The sequence below is a fragment of the Erythrolamprus reginae genome, chromosome 3 (assembly GCF_031021105.1).
Source record: "Erythrolamprus reginae isolate rEryReg1 chromosome 3, rEryReg1.hap1, whole genome shotgun sequence".
Taxonomy (NCBI): domain Eukaryota; kingdom Metazoa; phylum Chordata; class Lepidosauria; order Squamata; family Dipsadidae; genus Erythrolamprus; species Erythrolamprus reginae.
Window position 1 is genome coordinate 48,810,448 of NC_091952.1, and position 16,075 is coordinate 48,826,522.

General features: G+C 38.2%; 1 protein-coding gene across 2 annotated transcripts in view; it reads right to left on the minus strand.

The window, feature by feature from the left end:
- Positions 1–2,060: 2,060 nt before the first annotated feature.
- Positions 2,061–16,075, minus strand: part of ELAPOR1 (endosome-lysosome associated apoptosis and autophagy regulator 1) — a 70,386-nt gene continuing 56,371 nt past the window's right edge. Inside the window, exons 16-23 of one of the 2 annotated variants that reach the window (XM_070745139.1) lie at positions 15,321–15,501; positions 13,780–13,876; positions 13,162–13,263; positions 10,933–11,059; positions 7,991–8,169; positions 6,470–6,635; positions 5,742–5,822; positions 2,260–2,420 (exon numbers count right to left, since the gene is read on the minus strand). In XM_070745139.1, coding sequence (XP_070601240.1) covers positions 2,352–2,420; positions 5,742–5,822; positions 6,470–6,635; positions 7,991–8,169; positions 10,933–11,059; positions 13,162–13,263; positions 13,780–13,876; positions 15,321–15,501 — 1,002 coding nt within the window. In that variant the 3' untranslated portion in view covers positions 2,260–2,351. Of the gene's footprint in view, positions 2,421–5,741; positions 5,823–6,469; positions 6,636–7,990; positions 8,170–10,932; positions 11,060–13,161; positions 13,264–13,779; positions 13,877–15,320; positions 15,502–16,075 lie in introns of both variants that reach the window. The other variant, XM_070745138.1, reaches the window with a different exon arrangement.

Genomic DNA, 16,075 nt, shown 5'->3' on the forward strand with positions numbered 1-16,075 from the left:
TTTTTTCAATTACTGTCACAGCAACAGCTATTAGGCCTTTTAACTGCAAAGTATGCCGATCTTTAGGATTATACTATTTTTCAATTTTATCATGCATTAGTATTTAAAAGCTATTTATGCAGTAAAAGCATTTAGCTTGTCTCATTTGAAAACAATATTGGTTATTTTTCTTGAACTAGTATAGCTGTATCCCAATACATATAATCCATTTCAAATGATAGCATAGTCTTGCTGACTGATTTGGCAAAAATGGATTAAACCAGGTTTCCCCAAAATTGTATCTTTCAAATGTGGTGGAATGCAACTTATGTTACTGTCAGCAGCAGCATCCTGCTATACTGGCTGGGAGTGATAGTGACTATGGTTCCAATACATCTAAAAAATATTTGATTGGGAAGGGTTGATTAAACATTTTTAAAACAAAAAATAAAAATAAAACCATGTAGTGGCTAGTTACCATCCCCCCCACAACCAAATACTCCATTATACAGTAGAAGAAAGAATCTACTACTGTACTTTCAAGATACGTTTAAAGTGAAATGTGGATAGCAATCTATATTAGGGGGTACTTTAAGTACATACTTGAAAAAGTAATGCATTTCTTTTACAGTGTATTTGGACAGTCAAAGGAATCTAAGGGAGATTTTTTTATTTGGAGGAAAGCCCTACTGAATCCAGTGGGAATTATTTCTGAGGTAGAGAAGTATACTGTTAAAAAATGAACTTGGTTTTTGTATATTCCTCTGTTTAACTGCAAACAGAACCCTGAAGGTTATTCTAACTTGCCAAAACAAACAAAGCAACTAAATCAGTCACTTTTAACTTGACAATTGCCAGTTATTAGATGGTGCCTGAATCCCAAAGCCACATAATCTCTAGCTAGTTGCTCTGAAAAATTCTGAAAGAGAATAATATCAAGATAAAATCACAATAGAACATCTGAACTCAAAATATTCCTGTTATTTTGGGCCATTTTCACTCATAAGTCATTTAACAAACACAAACTCATATCAGCAGGCCTTGTTTTCGGGTCTTCTGCATTATCCTTTGTGGTCCTTAAGTATTCATTCAAAATAATTCATGTAAGTACTTAAGTTTAAGGCAGCTTCTATGATCCGATGACCCCATTGTCCCCAATCAGCCAATATCTTTGAAGCGTGCCAGATTGGAGAAGATCTTTAAAATTTAGAAGGCACTGAAAACAGCAAGAAAATTAGAAGAGTCTGGTATGACTGGAACTCGTCCTATAGGATAAGCTTTTCTGGATGGAATCAGGGCAGGAAAATTGCCTGAAATATTAAACAGACTCAATAGTTTCCTACAAACAGTGAGAATGGGTTTAAAATGGATATCTGAATTCAGAGTTGGAAACATGTTTCTCAAAGCTATTAAACTAACCTTGGATGTGATGCAGAACTTTTCAAGTACATATAATGCCCTGATTTTGGCTTGCTATGCTAGAGGTTTTTTTTAATCATTGCAGTCATTGTTATACCATTTACAACTCCCAGAGTTGAGGAATGCGATCTGGAATTCTAATCTGATTGGGTTGCATGATGTGGCAGAAACTTTATTAGGCCATGGAGCTTCACATATGCTACTGTCATGATAGGTGCACCAGCAGCACAAGTCCTTGACCACAAAATGCATTTTCCTGAAGGGTCAACAGCAAAGTAAATAACAGCGTTTTCAAGTTTTGGAAAAAGTTAATGCAGATATTTTTCCTTGTTTTTTTTTTAAAAAAATAAAAGAACTGAAAATAGAGAGAACTGCAGAATAACCAGGTATCCTGACGGGAAAATAGGGCTGCTTTGTTGAGGAGTCCTCAACAGTACAGTAAAATGTTTAGAAAGGCAAATTGTTTGATGTAACGGGTTGTTATACTAGCTTCCTTAGGAGGGGAGTTTGTTGCAAGATGGAAAGTTTTACAGCACAATTCTGTACATTATTCTTAACACTAAGACCTTTTGGTGCAATAGATGTCACAGAGACAGTTTGTGTTAGCAGAGTGACATGACTTAAACCAAATTTACAGTGTATTAACTATTAAAGAGAAAATGTGTATAATGTCACTAGCTTTACTGTGGGAAAACAACTTTTTGTGGGGGCACAATGTATGCAATAAACATACAAATATACATCTACACATAATTTTAAAAGCACAATTATATTTGGCACAGGTTTTTTTTGGGAGGAATGTTAAAATGTTTGACTTAAAAAAGTACAGTAAGAAGCTGAAGTTAAAAGATATTCCAATAAGGCCACGTGGCAAGTTCATCAAAGTGCCAGTATTAATCAAGGAGAATTCCCAAAGCATCCTCCAGGAAAGATGTGGGAGAAGCAAACCACTTCTAAAGATCCATGTCGGTAGTGCCAGATGAGGTCTTCAGGGGCACAGAATCAAAACCATCAGATGTTCTCTAAAGATAATACAAAAAGGAGAAGTGAATATAACTAGAATACATGAAGATTTTCTACACTTTGTCATTCAGAGTCCTATTTTTATAGGAATCAGCTCAAGTATTGCCATAATCCTTTATTTAGTGACTGGGCAAACAATGCAATCCTGCTCCTTATATTCAAAGAGTATAAGACATTATGGTGAAACAAGTGTTTCAGGTATGATAGAAACTGTACACCTGTTTCAGATGTACAGGGTCTATATCTTTCAGAGTTCCCTGACAGCATACCAAAGCTCAAGCAAGCTGGGAACTCAATAAGTGCAATTCCAACACATTAGTAGCAAGTCTAATATTTCTCTACCAGTTGCCTCCATGTTCTTCTGAACATATTCCAACATGGGAGGAGCATTCAATAGCAACTGAAGACTCTCTGATTCTTACCAGAAACTTGCTTTTGATGCTTCTTCCCCAGATGTCCACACATGATTTTGCTTCTACTGGGAGGTATCAGTGCACTGGGGGCCAAAGAAGGGTCCATTTGAGGATGCTTGCAGTTAAGATACAGTTTAGCTGCTTGTGAATAGCACTGGATATTTCTCACAAACCCTTTTCTTGAGAGTGACATCATTTTTTAGAAAAAATATTTACAAGTATTGAAAATGAAGTTGTTGTCAGCCCCAGATTTTGGTATGTTTTGTTTACTCAGCCTTTACTTCCTATTTCTGAGGTTTTAAATGACCCCAACTGCAATTTTTAATAAAAATAAATAAAGGAGCAAACAACTGCTTTAAATATAAAAGGCAATAGAAGCTAATTAAGAATCGGCTTAGAACTGCTGATGAGAGAAATGAATGGGAAACAGATTAGGACTGCTTGACAGAAGTTGCTTTCAGAAACATAGAAACATAGAAGACTGACGGCAGAAAAAGACCTCATGGTCCATCTAGTCTGCCCTTATACTATTTCCTGTATTTTATCTTACAATGGATATATGTTTATCCCAGGCATAACAAGCAGGAAGAGGGAGATTATGATCCCGCTATATAGAATGCTGGTGAGACCACATTTGGAATACTGTGTTCAGTTCTGGAGACCTCACCTACAAAAAGACATTGACAAAATTGAACGGGTCCAAAGACGGGCTACAAGAATGGTGGAAGGTCTTAAGCATAAAACGTATCAGGAAAGACTTAATGAACTCAATCTGTATAGTCTGGAGGACAGAAGGAAAAGGGGGGACATGATCGAAACATTTAAATATATTAAAGGGTTAAATAAGGTCCAGGAGGGAAGTATTTTTAATAGGAAAGTAAACACAAGAACTAGGGGACACAATCTGAAGTTAGTTGGGGGAAAGATCAAAAGCAACATGAGAAAATATTATTTTACTGAAAGAGTAGTAGATCCTTGGAACAAACTTCCAGCAGACGTGGTAGATAAATCCACAGTAACTGAATTTAAACATGCCTGGGATAAACATATATCCATCCTAAGATAAAATACAGAAAATAGTATAAGGGCAGACTAGATGGACTATGAGGTCTTTTTCTGCCGTCAGACTTCTATGTTTCTATGTTTAAATTCAGTTACTGTGGATTTACCAACCACGTCTGCTGGAAGTTTGTTCCAAGGATCTACTACTCTTTCAGTAAAATAATATTTTCTCACGTTGCTTTTGATCTTTCCCCCAACTAACTTCAGATTGTGTCCCCTTGTTCTTGTGTTCACTTTCCTATTAAAAACACTTCCCTCCTGAACCTTATTTAACCCTTTAAAACCTTTTGAAAGAAAAAAAGGAAGTATCTGCAGACTGAGGGTTTCAATCCTAGCTGTTGTTGGGAAATACAGAATGATGATAATTCTGAATAACCGAGATTTAAATATGGCCATGAATATGAATGGAGAACCTTACACTTGGAATGCAGAGGAACAATACTCAGCAGTGCTAAAGGTCCCATATGTGGAAGCAAACTCTGATGGATCTCGGCGCATTCATTCAAACGAAGCACCTGGGATCAGGAGAATATAAGAGCTTTTAAATATCTTTGCACACCGTGGTTATAAAGGAACCAGTCAATAAGACAGGACCAATGCCACTCTTTGCCAAGCCTCACTAGGAGCTTTACACCCAGTTATCTGTGCCATGAAATAACCATGAGTAGGACCATTACTTCAGAATGAGTAAGAAAAATGGAGGCAAGGAGCAGTCAACATTTGACTGTGTGCACAAATGTCTTGCTAAATAACTATTTATTATTATTATTATTATTATTATTATTATTATTATTATTATTGGGGAAAACCCAAAATAATAATAATAATAATAATAATAATAATAATAATAATAATTATTATTATTATTATTATAATTTATTAGATTTGTATGCCGCCCCTCTCCGAAGACTCACGTTTCCCTCTAATCTCAGGAATTTGGGGTGTGGGGGATTTTTCATCTGAGAATTAAATTCTCATGTCTTATTGCATTCATGGAATTTAAGCATCTAGAGCCAGGTTCCATGTTCTGCTTTGATTCTTCAGCTTCACAGGAAGTTAGTGTAGAACCCTGGTTCCCAACATGGAACCGTCCTACAGGGGGGCAATTTGATTTTTGAAAGGGGCAATTAGAACCTTGTTTAAACCAAGGTAATGGCCTTTTTGGCTTCCTATGCATGAGTAGGAGTTCACTTTTTGAATAATAAGAATTATATGTCGCCCGGGGGCGAGAGGCATCAGGGTTTTAGAGATGCTTAGGTGGGGCACGGCCAAAAAAAGTTTGGGAATGACTAGTGTAGAGCCTGGGCTCTAGTTCCCAAATGAGGTATCTGAGCTAAAGGCCAGAAGGTAGCAAAAAATACTCATTAGTCTTATTCTGAAGAGCGTTAATAAGCAATCACTTCTTCCAGAGAGAGGCCAGGGCTTCTCATCTTTTTCTGGGTTACATATACAATCCTGTATTTGCAGTATGAGTTTGAAGTCTCCTATGCAGTCTTCCCTATCCTGCCTCTTCCACCTGCACTGCATTAAAAGTCCAATAATTCCATGTTAGTCATGCCTATTGGGAGTTATTGGAGGTTTTAGTTTAACACTTCTTGAGCATAAGTCTGAAAAGGTTGCACTACTATATGACTTCAAGTACACTATTTCCTCAAATGGAAATATTCATCTCTAAGAACGAAGAGTCTGTGATTTTAAAGGGCACAGACTAGCCTTCCCCACAATATAGGCCTTCTATGTCCCAGCCAGAGATCACAGGCCGTGCTGTCTAGTAACATTTGATTGTGGCACACCTTGGATCAGCTGGCCTGTTCTTAGATGTATCTACATTTGATCTCCATCTACCTGGAAGATTCTTCCTCTTAGTTTATTGAGAACAGCCCTACACACAGAGTCCTGCCATGCCTGACTGTACATAAGAGAAGCCTATAGGAAAACAAATAGCCACATTAGAAAATAAGCATTAAACGATAATGCACTATTAATTAGAATGTACGTTAGAACAATTGGAAACATAGCAGTAAATGTGGAGAGGCTTTGAGGTTTGATGGTACTCGCAGATTTATCCCAGAATAATAGGGATGCTACTGCAGTATTTTGCCAGATCTATATTAGCTATTATTGGGGATGATCTGTTGCATCTTAGAACTTTAATATATTTATCATTGGGATGGGTGAGGAAAGGCCCTTTTAACTTTTGCTAGTCATCTCTGCCAGAAATACTAGCAGGGGGAGAGAAGGAACAAACTCAAAACAAATTCTATTGGCTTGACTCATGAGGCTTGTACAGTATGCAGCCTATGGTAGCCAAGATCATTAATTGCAAACAGCCCAATTTTTTTTAAAAAAATAGCTTCAACAAAAAGACATATGCACATCCTGGGAATACTTCATACACTAGCTGAATTTTGAAAGTGGTAACTCAGAGTGGACTCAAAAGTTAAATATGACAGATGAAACATCCGTCAGGGTTAGATAAACATGGGAACTAAACCAAAGGTTTAGTTTACTTTCACTCTGGGCACTTATGAAAGCTACTTCCCCCCCCCCTCCCCCTTTCCCTCCCAGCTTACTTTAGAAGTGAATGCCTTTATTTTTCCAAAGAAAGAATTCTTGCTTGTGTATAACAGGTCGTCCTCTGCATCTTCCCCTTCCATAATAGCACAACTGTCAGCTGCAGGCAGTTCGCTGTCCTTGGCACCAGCATTCATAACCAGCTTAGAGTATTTATACTCTAACCTAAAAAGATATAGACATGTCAGAACCAGACAAAAGGATTATACTTCTAAAGCAGACTTTGGATTCTTCTGTGTCCTTCTTCTATCCATGTCTTTTTTCATTTATCTTTTAAAAAGATGTTTTCTTTTTAAACTAGACTAATCTAGCCTTCCTCTAACCAGGTGATTCTCCTAACACGTGCACTATAACTTCCAGAATTCTCAGCAATGGCTAAGTTAGATGGGCCATGAAGGCCATGCCTCTGCAAAGCACTAAGACTGGAGAAGACAATGCTGGCTTCTCTATTTCAAAGCAACACAAGCATCAATTGGTGTTACAAATGCTAAACAGGGACTTTACTATAAAGACATCTCTCACGGACACTTTTTCTTTTTTGAGAAGCCAGGGAATATATATTTGTTACAAATTTTCTAGGTTGCTTCAAATAAATAACTAAGCAATTCATATCCTAATATAATTCATATAATACATTATATTAAATACAAGTATGTAATGACTGAAATTCAAAAAAAGCAAATAGAAAATAAAAACAAATTATTAACATGTGTGTAACTTTACATACTTTTGCACGGCCATTGTGCAAAATATTAACATTTGAAAACTGACTTTTGTTATTGTCTGTTGTGCTGCTCAAAATTGTTTTAAAAAGTTAACTAGGATGGGAGCCTTAGGTAAACTACCGTAATATAGAAAACCCTACATTTGAGAGATTAGGTTCAATGAATTTCATATAAAATGAACTTTTTCCCCCCAAGGCAAAGTACAATTCATTATTAAATCTGAATGTTGATTACATTTGTAAATGTTGTTCACATATCTATTTCCATCCATATTCTATGCAAATAATACCCTGTTTCCCCAAAAATAAGTCGCCCCCGAAAGTAAGACATAGGAGAGATTTCGTATCGCAGTATTCCTGAACAGAACATATATAACATATTTGAAGAAAGTATAATTGTTCTACATGGAAATAATGGTATGGTAGTAGTAAGAAATTCTTGATAGAATTCAGTTTGTCTGGTTATACTGGTTTGTGATTACAACTACTGTACAGTATATAATAAATGTTATTTTTTTGTTTTGTTCAGCAATAAATGTGAATTCTTCTTCATTGAAAAAAAAAATAAGACATCCCCTGAAAATAAGACATAGCACATCTTTGGGAGCAAAAATTAATATAAGATGCTGTCTTATTTTGGGGGAAATAGGGTATAAAGTCACCTTTGCATAAATATCTCATTATATAAACAATGGAAATGAATAAAATATATCAATCTGCTAACTCAAAGAGTCTATTAAACTGAAGATCTGTAGTCATAGTCAGAATTTATGATAAATGGAGTGAAACAACTTACTTTTGATTTTTCTTCCAGAAGTAGCAAGTCAGGACGGTCAGCAGGATAGCAGCACAAGTCCCAGCTGAGATGCCCACCTTAAGCCAGAAGTCCATGGACTTGCAGATGCTGACTCTTTCTTCTGGAAGCAGGACGCCTCCTGAGCATAGCTTTGGCTTCCGCCATACATAGGTGGTTCGCTAGAGTGAAGAAAGTCTGTTATAGTTTCTGTTTGATAAACAGTAACACTGTCACGGCAAACATTGACAGTTGTACCACTCTTGCACACTACAGGGATCTTGAAGGACACAAGCACGTTTAGGAACAGATATCAGAGTTTTATTAGAAACATAGAAACATAGAAGACTGACGGCAGAAAAAGACCTCATGGTCCATCTAGCCTGCCCTTATACTATTTCCTGTATTTTATCTTACAATGGATATATGTTTATCCCAGGCATGTTTAAATTCAGTTACTGTGGATTTACCAATCACGTCTGCTAGAAGTTTGTTCCAAGGATCTACTACTCTTTCAGTAAAATAATATTTTCTCACGTTGCTTTTGATCTTTCCCCCAACTAACTTCAGATTGTGTCCCCTTGTTCTTGTGTTCACTTTCCTATTAAAAACACTTCCCTCCTGAACCTTATTTAACCCTTTAACATATTTAAATGTTTCGATCATGTCCCCCCTTTTCCTTCTGTCCTCCAGACTATACAGATTGAGTTCATTAAGTCTTTCCTGATACGTTTTATGCTTAAGACCTTTCACCCCAAGATCTTCCATTACTGAAATGGTTGCTGAAATAGAGTGTCTCTCAGACTGGCTAAGCCAAACCCGTGCATTAATGATGTCAAGACACTTTCACAATTATGGACTTCAGCTTCAATTGTGCTACAAGAGCTCAGACCACGCCGCACCAATTCAGGTGAAAGTTAGCGCTGAAAGCATCCGCCTCTCAACGCTATGATGCAAATCTTCATCATCCCCCATCACCACCACCAAACCATCGTCTGGCACTACAAGCCCTCCTCTCTCAGCTGGTCATTGGCCTCACAAATTGTCTTTCTGGCTGTAGCTTCGCTTCACTCAAGTTTCTCTGTGTCTCATTTAACATGACGTTATCCACCGGCGTCAGGCTTTCAGCCGCTGAGAATAGTTCATTGTGTTGGCAACCATCAATCCCCGTTATCAGTGTCTCTCCCTCCCACCAAGGTGTGTATGTTGAGTCTTGGCACGACAGTATCACAAGCCTTCCCTCCTACCTGGCAGCATCCATGTGTGCCATGACATTTTCCCCATTGTCCTCAGGCATATTTCAGTCCAGCACTGGCTACATCAGACGGTTTATAATGTGAACTCCTGTGCATTTCTGTGAAATTCACTTGCTCTCTAAGTAAACATAGTTTGGATTTCCAGCACATTTTTTTCTTTTTTTCCCTTTTCAATTTGGGATCTCTACATACATATTTTTAAATGCATGTTTACTGAACATGTGGAGCACAATAATGAATTGCATATTTAAACATTGTATAGTGAGGAAAGTAGATCTGTCATAGTTTCAGTCTGATAAGCCATTATTATTTATGAAACAAAAGTAATAAATGTATGAACTATTTGGTGCCAAACACAATTTAGAACGCCTGACCTAAACAATGCAGGTATTAGCAGAAAGCTCCTATCTTGGGGTGGGAGGGAAAGATTAATTCAAACGTACTAAAGAAAAAAATTTCCCTGTCCAGTCTGACTCTAGGGCATGGTGCTCATGTCTGATAACATTTATTTATAAAACGTATTGGCCATCCATCTTCTCAATTGCTTCTCAATTATTTTCTGTTATCCCCGCCCACAGGAAGAAGTAAATATTTCACCCTCCCAAAATACTCTCTGCTGGGACAATTGTTTGCAATATTCATCACATTTTCGCTGACAAAACTGAAGCAGCTTATCAGAGTGATTGGGGTGTAATGTGTTTAAGTGACACCTTAATTTATTTGGCTTCCTGCTGTCTGATGCCAACATTTTTAGACATGGTAAACATCGTGATCTTTCCTCGTCTCCTACCATAGTCTCAGTAAAGCCAAGCGCTACATAAGCTTCATCATATTTCCTGAGATACCCCTGGGCTTATATTGTTTATGTATGGTATGATTGTTATGCATGGTTTTAATAATGGGTTTTTAGATGTCTTTAAATATATTGGATGCGCCACATTGTTGTTACTGTTGTGAGCTGCTCCGAGTCTCCGGAGAGGGGTGGAATACAAATCTAATAAATTATTATTATTATTAATTATTCTTCATCTTAACTTTCAGGAGATTTACTTTTGTCTCATTATCTCCATCTCTCTCCTCCTTTCTTTTTATCTCTGTTAAATTATTTTTCCATGGTGTCTCTTAAGGGTTTGTTATCTACACTTCATACCTCCTGCTCTATGCTGTGTTCTATTGTAAAAAAAACCCTACTCCCTGCGGCAAAAAAAAGTAGGTTCCATGGAGTCATCACATTGTTGTTACTGTTGGGAGCTGCTCCGAGTCTCCGGAGAGGGGTGGAATACAAATCTAATAAATTATTATTATTATTAATTATTATTAATTATTCTTCATCACTCCACATCCCCCTGGGGGGGGGGCATCCCACTATTAGAGAAACACCACCTCAGGGCAACACTTTGGTAAATCTATTATCAAATCAGATAAAGCTATATCTTTCAATGTTATATACTTACGCTTTTTGGCTATCCTTCCTGCAATTAAACCTGGGAAGGTTTGAGAAAATGTTTTTAAAAATCAAGAAAGAAAAAAGACGTGCAAAAAGTGAAGAAAAAAGTAAATAAAATAGAAAATAAAGATTTTTTGACTTTCTTGGGTGCTAGTGTCGATAAATGTGTGTGTGTGTGTGTATAGATCTTAGATTAATATTTGTCCACATTATTACTATAACCCTTCGCAGTTTTAATCTACCTGTATCCCTGCATCGCAGACACTGACAATGGCATGGTAATCTTCTGCAGAACAGAGTGGGCAGGCTTCAACCGTCTCCCACAGGAAGTGGAAAGTGCATCCATCACAGGTTCCATCAGGACACTTGCTATTTTGAAATTTTAAGAAATGTTTTAAACAGAACCAAATAAAGACACACTTGTGCAGGGGGGAGATCACAGATCAAGAGCTAACTGTTGAAGGTTTCAGCAAAGATAATTTTCCAGCCCTACCATCAGGTATCCCTTAAACTAGCTCCCTTCAACCTAATGCTGCCCATAAGTGTTGGGAATTCTGGAAGTTGCAGCTCCAGTTTCCCTTAATCAATGATCAACATACCTCCTGTACAGATTATGCAAGAGTTGCTGAATGACAAAGCAGTTTAATCTGACCATTCTGACATATTTTATTGTCAAAGCATTTGTAAAAGCTCTTTTAAAAAATATAGCTGCTGCGAGGAATGTAGCATATCTTTTAGAGACAGTGCTGGAAACAATTTGAGAGATCAAATTGGTAAATGTGAATAAACAAACTTGATCCAAGAAAGTATACTTCCAAACTAGATAGGCAACTTCAAGTCCAGAAACGGGAAATACTTCTGCCTGAGATCCAGGAGAGCTACTAGCAATCACTGTTGACAGTATACACTAATGCAGCGTTTCCCAACCTTGGCAACTTGAAGACATCTGGACTTCAACTCCCAGAATTCCCCAGCCTGGCTGGGGAATTCTGGGAGTTGAAGTCCAAATATCTTCACGTTGCCAAGGTTGAGAAACACTGTACTAATGAACCAATGGTCTGACTCTTTCACAAGGCTATACAGGTAGTACAGGTATAGGTAGTCCTCAAGTTCCCTCAGTGATCATTTAAAATTACAACGGCACTTAAAAAGTGACTTTTGACCATTTTTCACACTTATCACCATTGCAGCATTGTTAAGCAGGGATGCTTGACAACTGACTCACCCTTATGATGGTTGCAGCATCCCTGCATCACATGATCACCTTTTGCCACTTCCTGACAAGCAAAGGCAACGGGGAAACCAGATTCATTTAACAACCATGTTTGTAATTTAACAACTGCCATAATTCACTTAACAAATGTGGCAAGAAAAGTCACAAAAGAGGGCAAAACTCATTTAATGAATTTCTCAATTAGCAACGTAAATTTTGGGGTCAATTTTGGTTGTAAGTTGAGGACTACCTGTAGTTTGCTGATAACTGTAGAAATTCCCTCAGTAGTATAATATGTTTTAAGTCTCGTTCTGACGGAATAAATTCAGAAGTTAGCTGAGCACTGTCATATTAAGAAATCCCACACTGCCAAGCAATCTTTTAAGAACAGGGAGGTTTCTTAAATTTTATAAAAGCATATACACTTGACACTTCAGAAAATATTCTATCTGCTTGAAACAGAGGAAGGAGGGGAAAATATGACTTTAACAATCGAGTTGTCAAAGCGTGGAACTCATTACCGGACTCAATAGTGTCAACTCCCAACCCCCAACATTTCTCCCTTAGACTCTCCACGATTGACCTCTCCAGGTTCCTAAGAGGCCAGTAAGGGGCGTATATAAGTGCACTGATGTGCCTATCGTCCCCTGTCCAATTGTCTTCCCTTATCTTAAATATCATACATATTCTCTCCTTATCTATCTATCTATCTATCTATCTATCTATCTATCTATCTATCTATCTATCTATCTATCTATCTATCTATATTTGTTTTCGTAGATTTTCATGGGTACAGGTATGACGGTCTTGGTATATTCGGGTTTCTTCCCGTCTAGGATTTGGAAATTTCTGGTGACGTTTCGATGAGGTCCCACTCATCATCTTCAGGCTGGTGTTTCTGTCCTTGTTCTAAGGCGAACATCTGTATAGCCTTGTGTTCGCCTTGGAACAAGGACAGAAACACCAGCCTGAAGATGATGAGTGGGACCTCATGGAAACGTTGCCAGAAATTTCCAAATCCTACACGGGAAGAAACCCGAATATACTAAGACCGTCATATATATATCATATATATTCTCTCCTTATCTCTTATATCACATATATCCTCTCCCTCCCATCCATTTCTCTTCTTTTTTACTTTCTATCTTCATATATATTACTTAATGTCTATTCTCTTCCATATGTATTGTATATTGGACAAAGAATAAATAAAATAAAAATAAATAAATAAAATAACATCTCAGTATCTTGACATTACCTTGGTAAAGAGAGTGCTCCAAACTCAAATTTTAGGGGATCACATCTCAGTCTAATGGTAGTTACTCTTCCATCATGGCATGTCTGGGTCACATCCTTGGATCTGCAGTTCAGAAATGTCATTGTTTTAAGAAAATCTAAACCAGGGTTCCCCAAAATGATCGATACTGACCTCCCTCCCCTATAACCAAGGGATCAGTGGTCAGCTTCTCCTCCTCCTTGACCCCCCCCTCCTCCTCTGATAGGAAGAGAATGGGCATGGCTTATACAACTGTATAAACTTTAGGTCCATGTGCATCGTTTGAGGCAGTCAGCGCCCTCTCGTTATCAATAAAAATGCAAAGAATACATACAAAATAACATTGCCAGTGCGTGAATCAAAATCAGCTACCAGCCTTGGCTATCTCATTTTGTCAAATTCAGATAATACAACATTAGAACAACAACATAATTTTTCTGCTTATATCATTTCTAACCATGTTCTGGTTTTGAAAGTAAGATTCCACAAGCTATAAATTTCCCAAACTTCTGCAAAATCCTGAAATATTGCAAAGACACCCCCCCCCCCCAAAAAAAACCCCACTTGACCATATCCTTATTTGGTAGCTCTTTGGCTTACCTATAAAAGAATATGACATCAGGTAAATGCCCATTTCCAGCAGGGAAATAATCAGCATGAGAAGTTATGTTGTCCAGAGTAGGTTTTATTGTTACTCCTAGAGATTAAATGCCAATCAATAAGAACACCACCGCATAGGAAAGATAAAGAATACATTTTAAGGATAAATACATTTTGTTCCCCCAAATATATTAAGTTAAAGGTTTTCTGCATCAGAAGGTAAAACCCATGTTGTATTAATTACTGTGTTTGATAAATACATTTGTTTTGTCCATAGTTGTTCTCAGGAATTGAAACTGGAACCAGAGCATCTAGCAAACTATTTATTTTGCACAGTATATCATATAGCTAGTAGTATGTCATCGGTTTTTGGCTATTTATTTTCCAGTTACAAGATTTGTTGTATATTTCACTCAACACACTAAATGTGTTGGGTGTGTGTATGTCTCTGTGTGTGTGTGTGTGTGTGTGCATAGAGCATTACCTCAGGGACCGCCTTCTGCTGCACGAATCCCAGCAACCAGTTAGGTCCCACAGAGTGGATCTTCTCCGGGTCCCGTCAACTAAGCAATGTCGCCTGGTGGGACCCAGGGGAAGAACCTTCTCTGTGGCGGCCCCGGCTCTCTGGAACCAACTCCCCCCAGAGATTAGAACTGCCCCCACCCTCCTTGCCTTTCGTAAACAACTTAAAACCCACCTCTGCCGTCAGGCATGGGGGAATTGAGATCCTCTTTCCCCCTAGGCCTTTACAATTCTATGCATGGTATGTATGTATGTATGTTTGGTTTTTATATTAATGGATTTTTAATCATTTCTAATACCAAATTACTATTGTACACTGTTTTATTGTCGCTGTTAGCCGCCCTGAGTCTCTGGAGAGGGGCGGCATACAAATCCAATAAATAAATGAATTAATTAATGAATTAATTAATTAATTAATGAAGGAAGGAAGGAAGGAAGGAAGGAAGGAAGAGTGGAAAGAACCATAACTTTGCTTTTCTAAGAATGAGAAGAACTAAACTGTAAAAGGGCCAAGAGGTACAGGCACTGGGGTCAGGTGTGGGAATGGCTCTACTATGAGTGTGTACAGCATGTGTGGTCAAAATATTCTGGGTTTTTTTCACCATGTGTCTGAATTGGGAGAAGGTTTTCCTTGTTATTAAAAAAATCCATTAAACCATTAATGGTCAGAGATTATGACAGCATTTTAATTTATGGCGTTTGGAGAGAAGTCTGGGGAGTGGTCAAAAGGGAATTAATGAGCCTCAAGAAACTGTGGAGGAAGAATACTGCAAACTGCGGAGAGATGATGGAAAAGGGAACAGAGAATGGACACCTGGAGCTTTTTTAAAGGGAAATGCCTAATATTTTCTATAGAATAGTTTTGTTCTTCTGTGCCAGTGATTAAAAAGTGATTCTGCCAATACTGGGTCCAGATTTGGCTCAGTACTATTAAAGATCACCTGTATGGCACTTCCATCTGACAACTGCTTTTGACTTCTGTTCAGTAAAGAGACTATTTTTTTTTCAATGGCTCTCACCCACAAAGGTATCTGCCAGGCTGACAGGCTGAGAAGAGACCATGGTTTTGTAGCCCATCACTTCAGAAGGAATCATGACGGACTGGCATATATAGGATGAAATTGACTTGGAGAACTCAGTGTCTTTGTCCAAAAGATGACTATCTGTGACGTTATCTGTGCAGAGAGCAATCTTTTTTCCCTTCAAGAAAAACACAAAAGGAGAAACTATTAGCTGGGTAATGTAAAACTCTTCAACACCACCGATAACACAACTACTCTCCAAAAAGACCTTGATGCTGTTTCTGAGTGGTCTAACACATGGCAACTCCAAATCTCAACTAGCAAATGCTCTGTCCTACACATTGGGAAGAAGAATCTGAACTCCAAAATACGAACTGAATAATCAAATTATCACAGAAAATCCCCACTCGGTTAAAGACCTTGGTATACAGTGATCCCTCGGTTAGCGCGGGGGTTACGTTCCAAGACCTCCCGCGCTAACCGATTTCCGCGTTATACTGGATGCGGAAGTAAAAACACCATCTACGCATGCGCGCCATTTTTTTCATGGCCGCACATGCGCAGATGGTGGAGTTTGCGTGTGGGCGGCGGGGAAGACCAAGGGAAGGTTCCTTCAGCCGCCCAACAGCTGATCTGCTCCGCGCGGAAGCAGCGAGGAGCCGAAGATGGGGTAAAGGCAAAGGGGAAACTGAAGCTTTCTCCTGTGACAGGGAGGGAATTCCGGACAGCCCTATCCCTTCAACAGGAAGGCG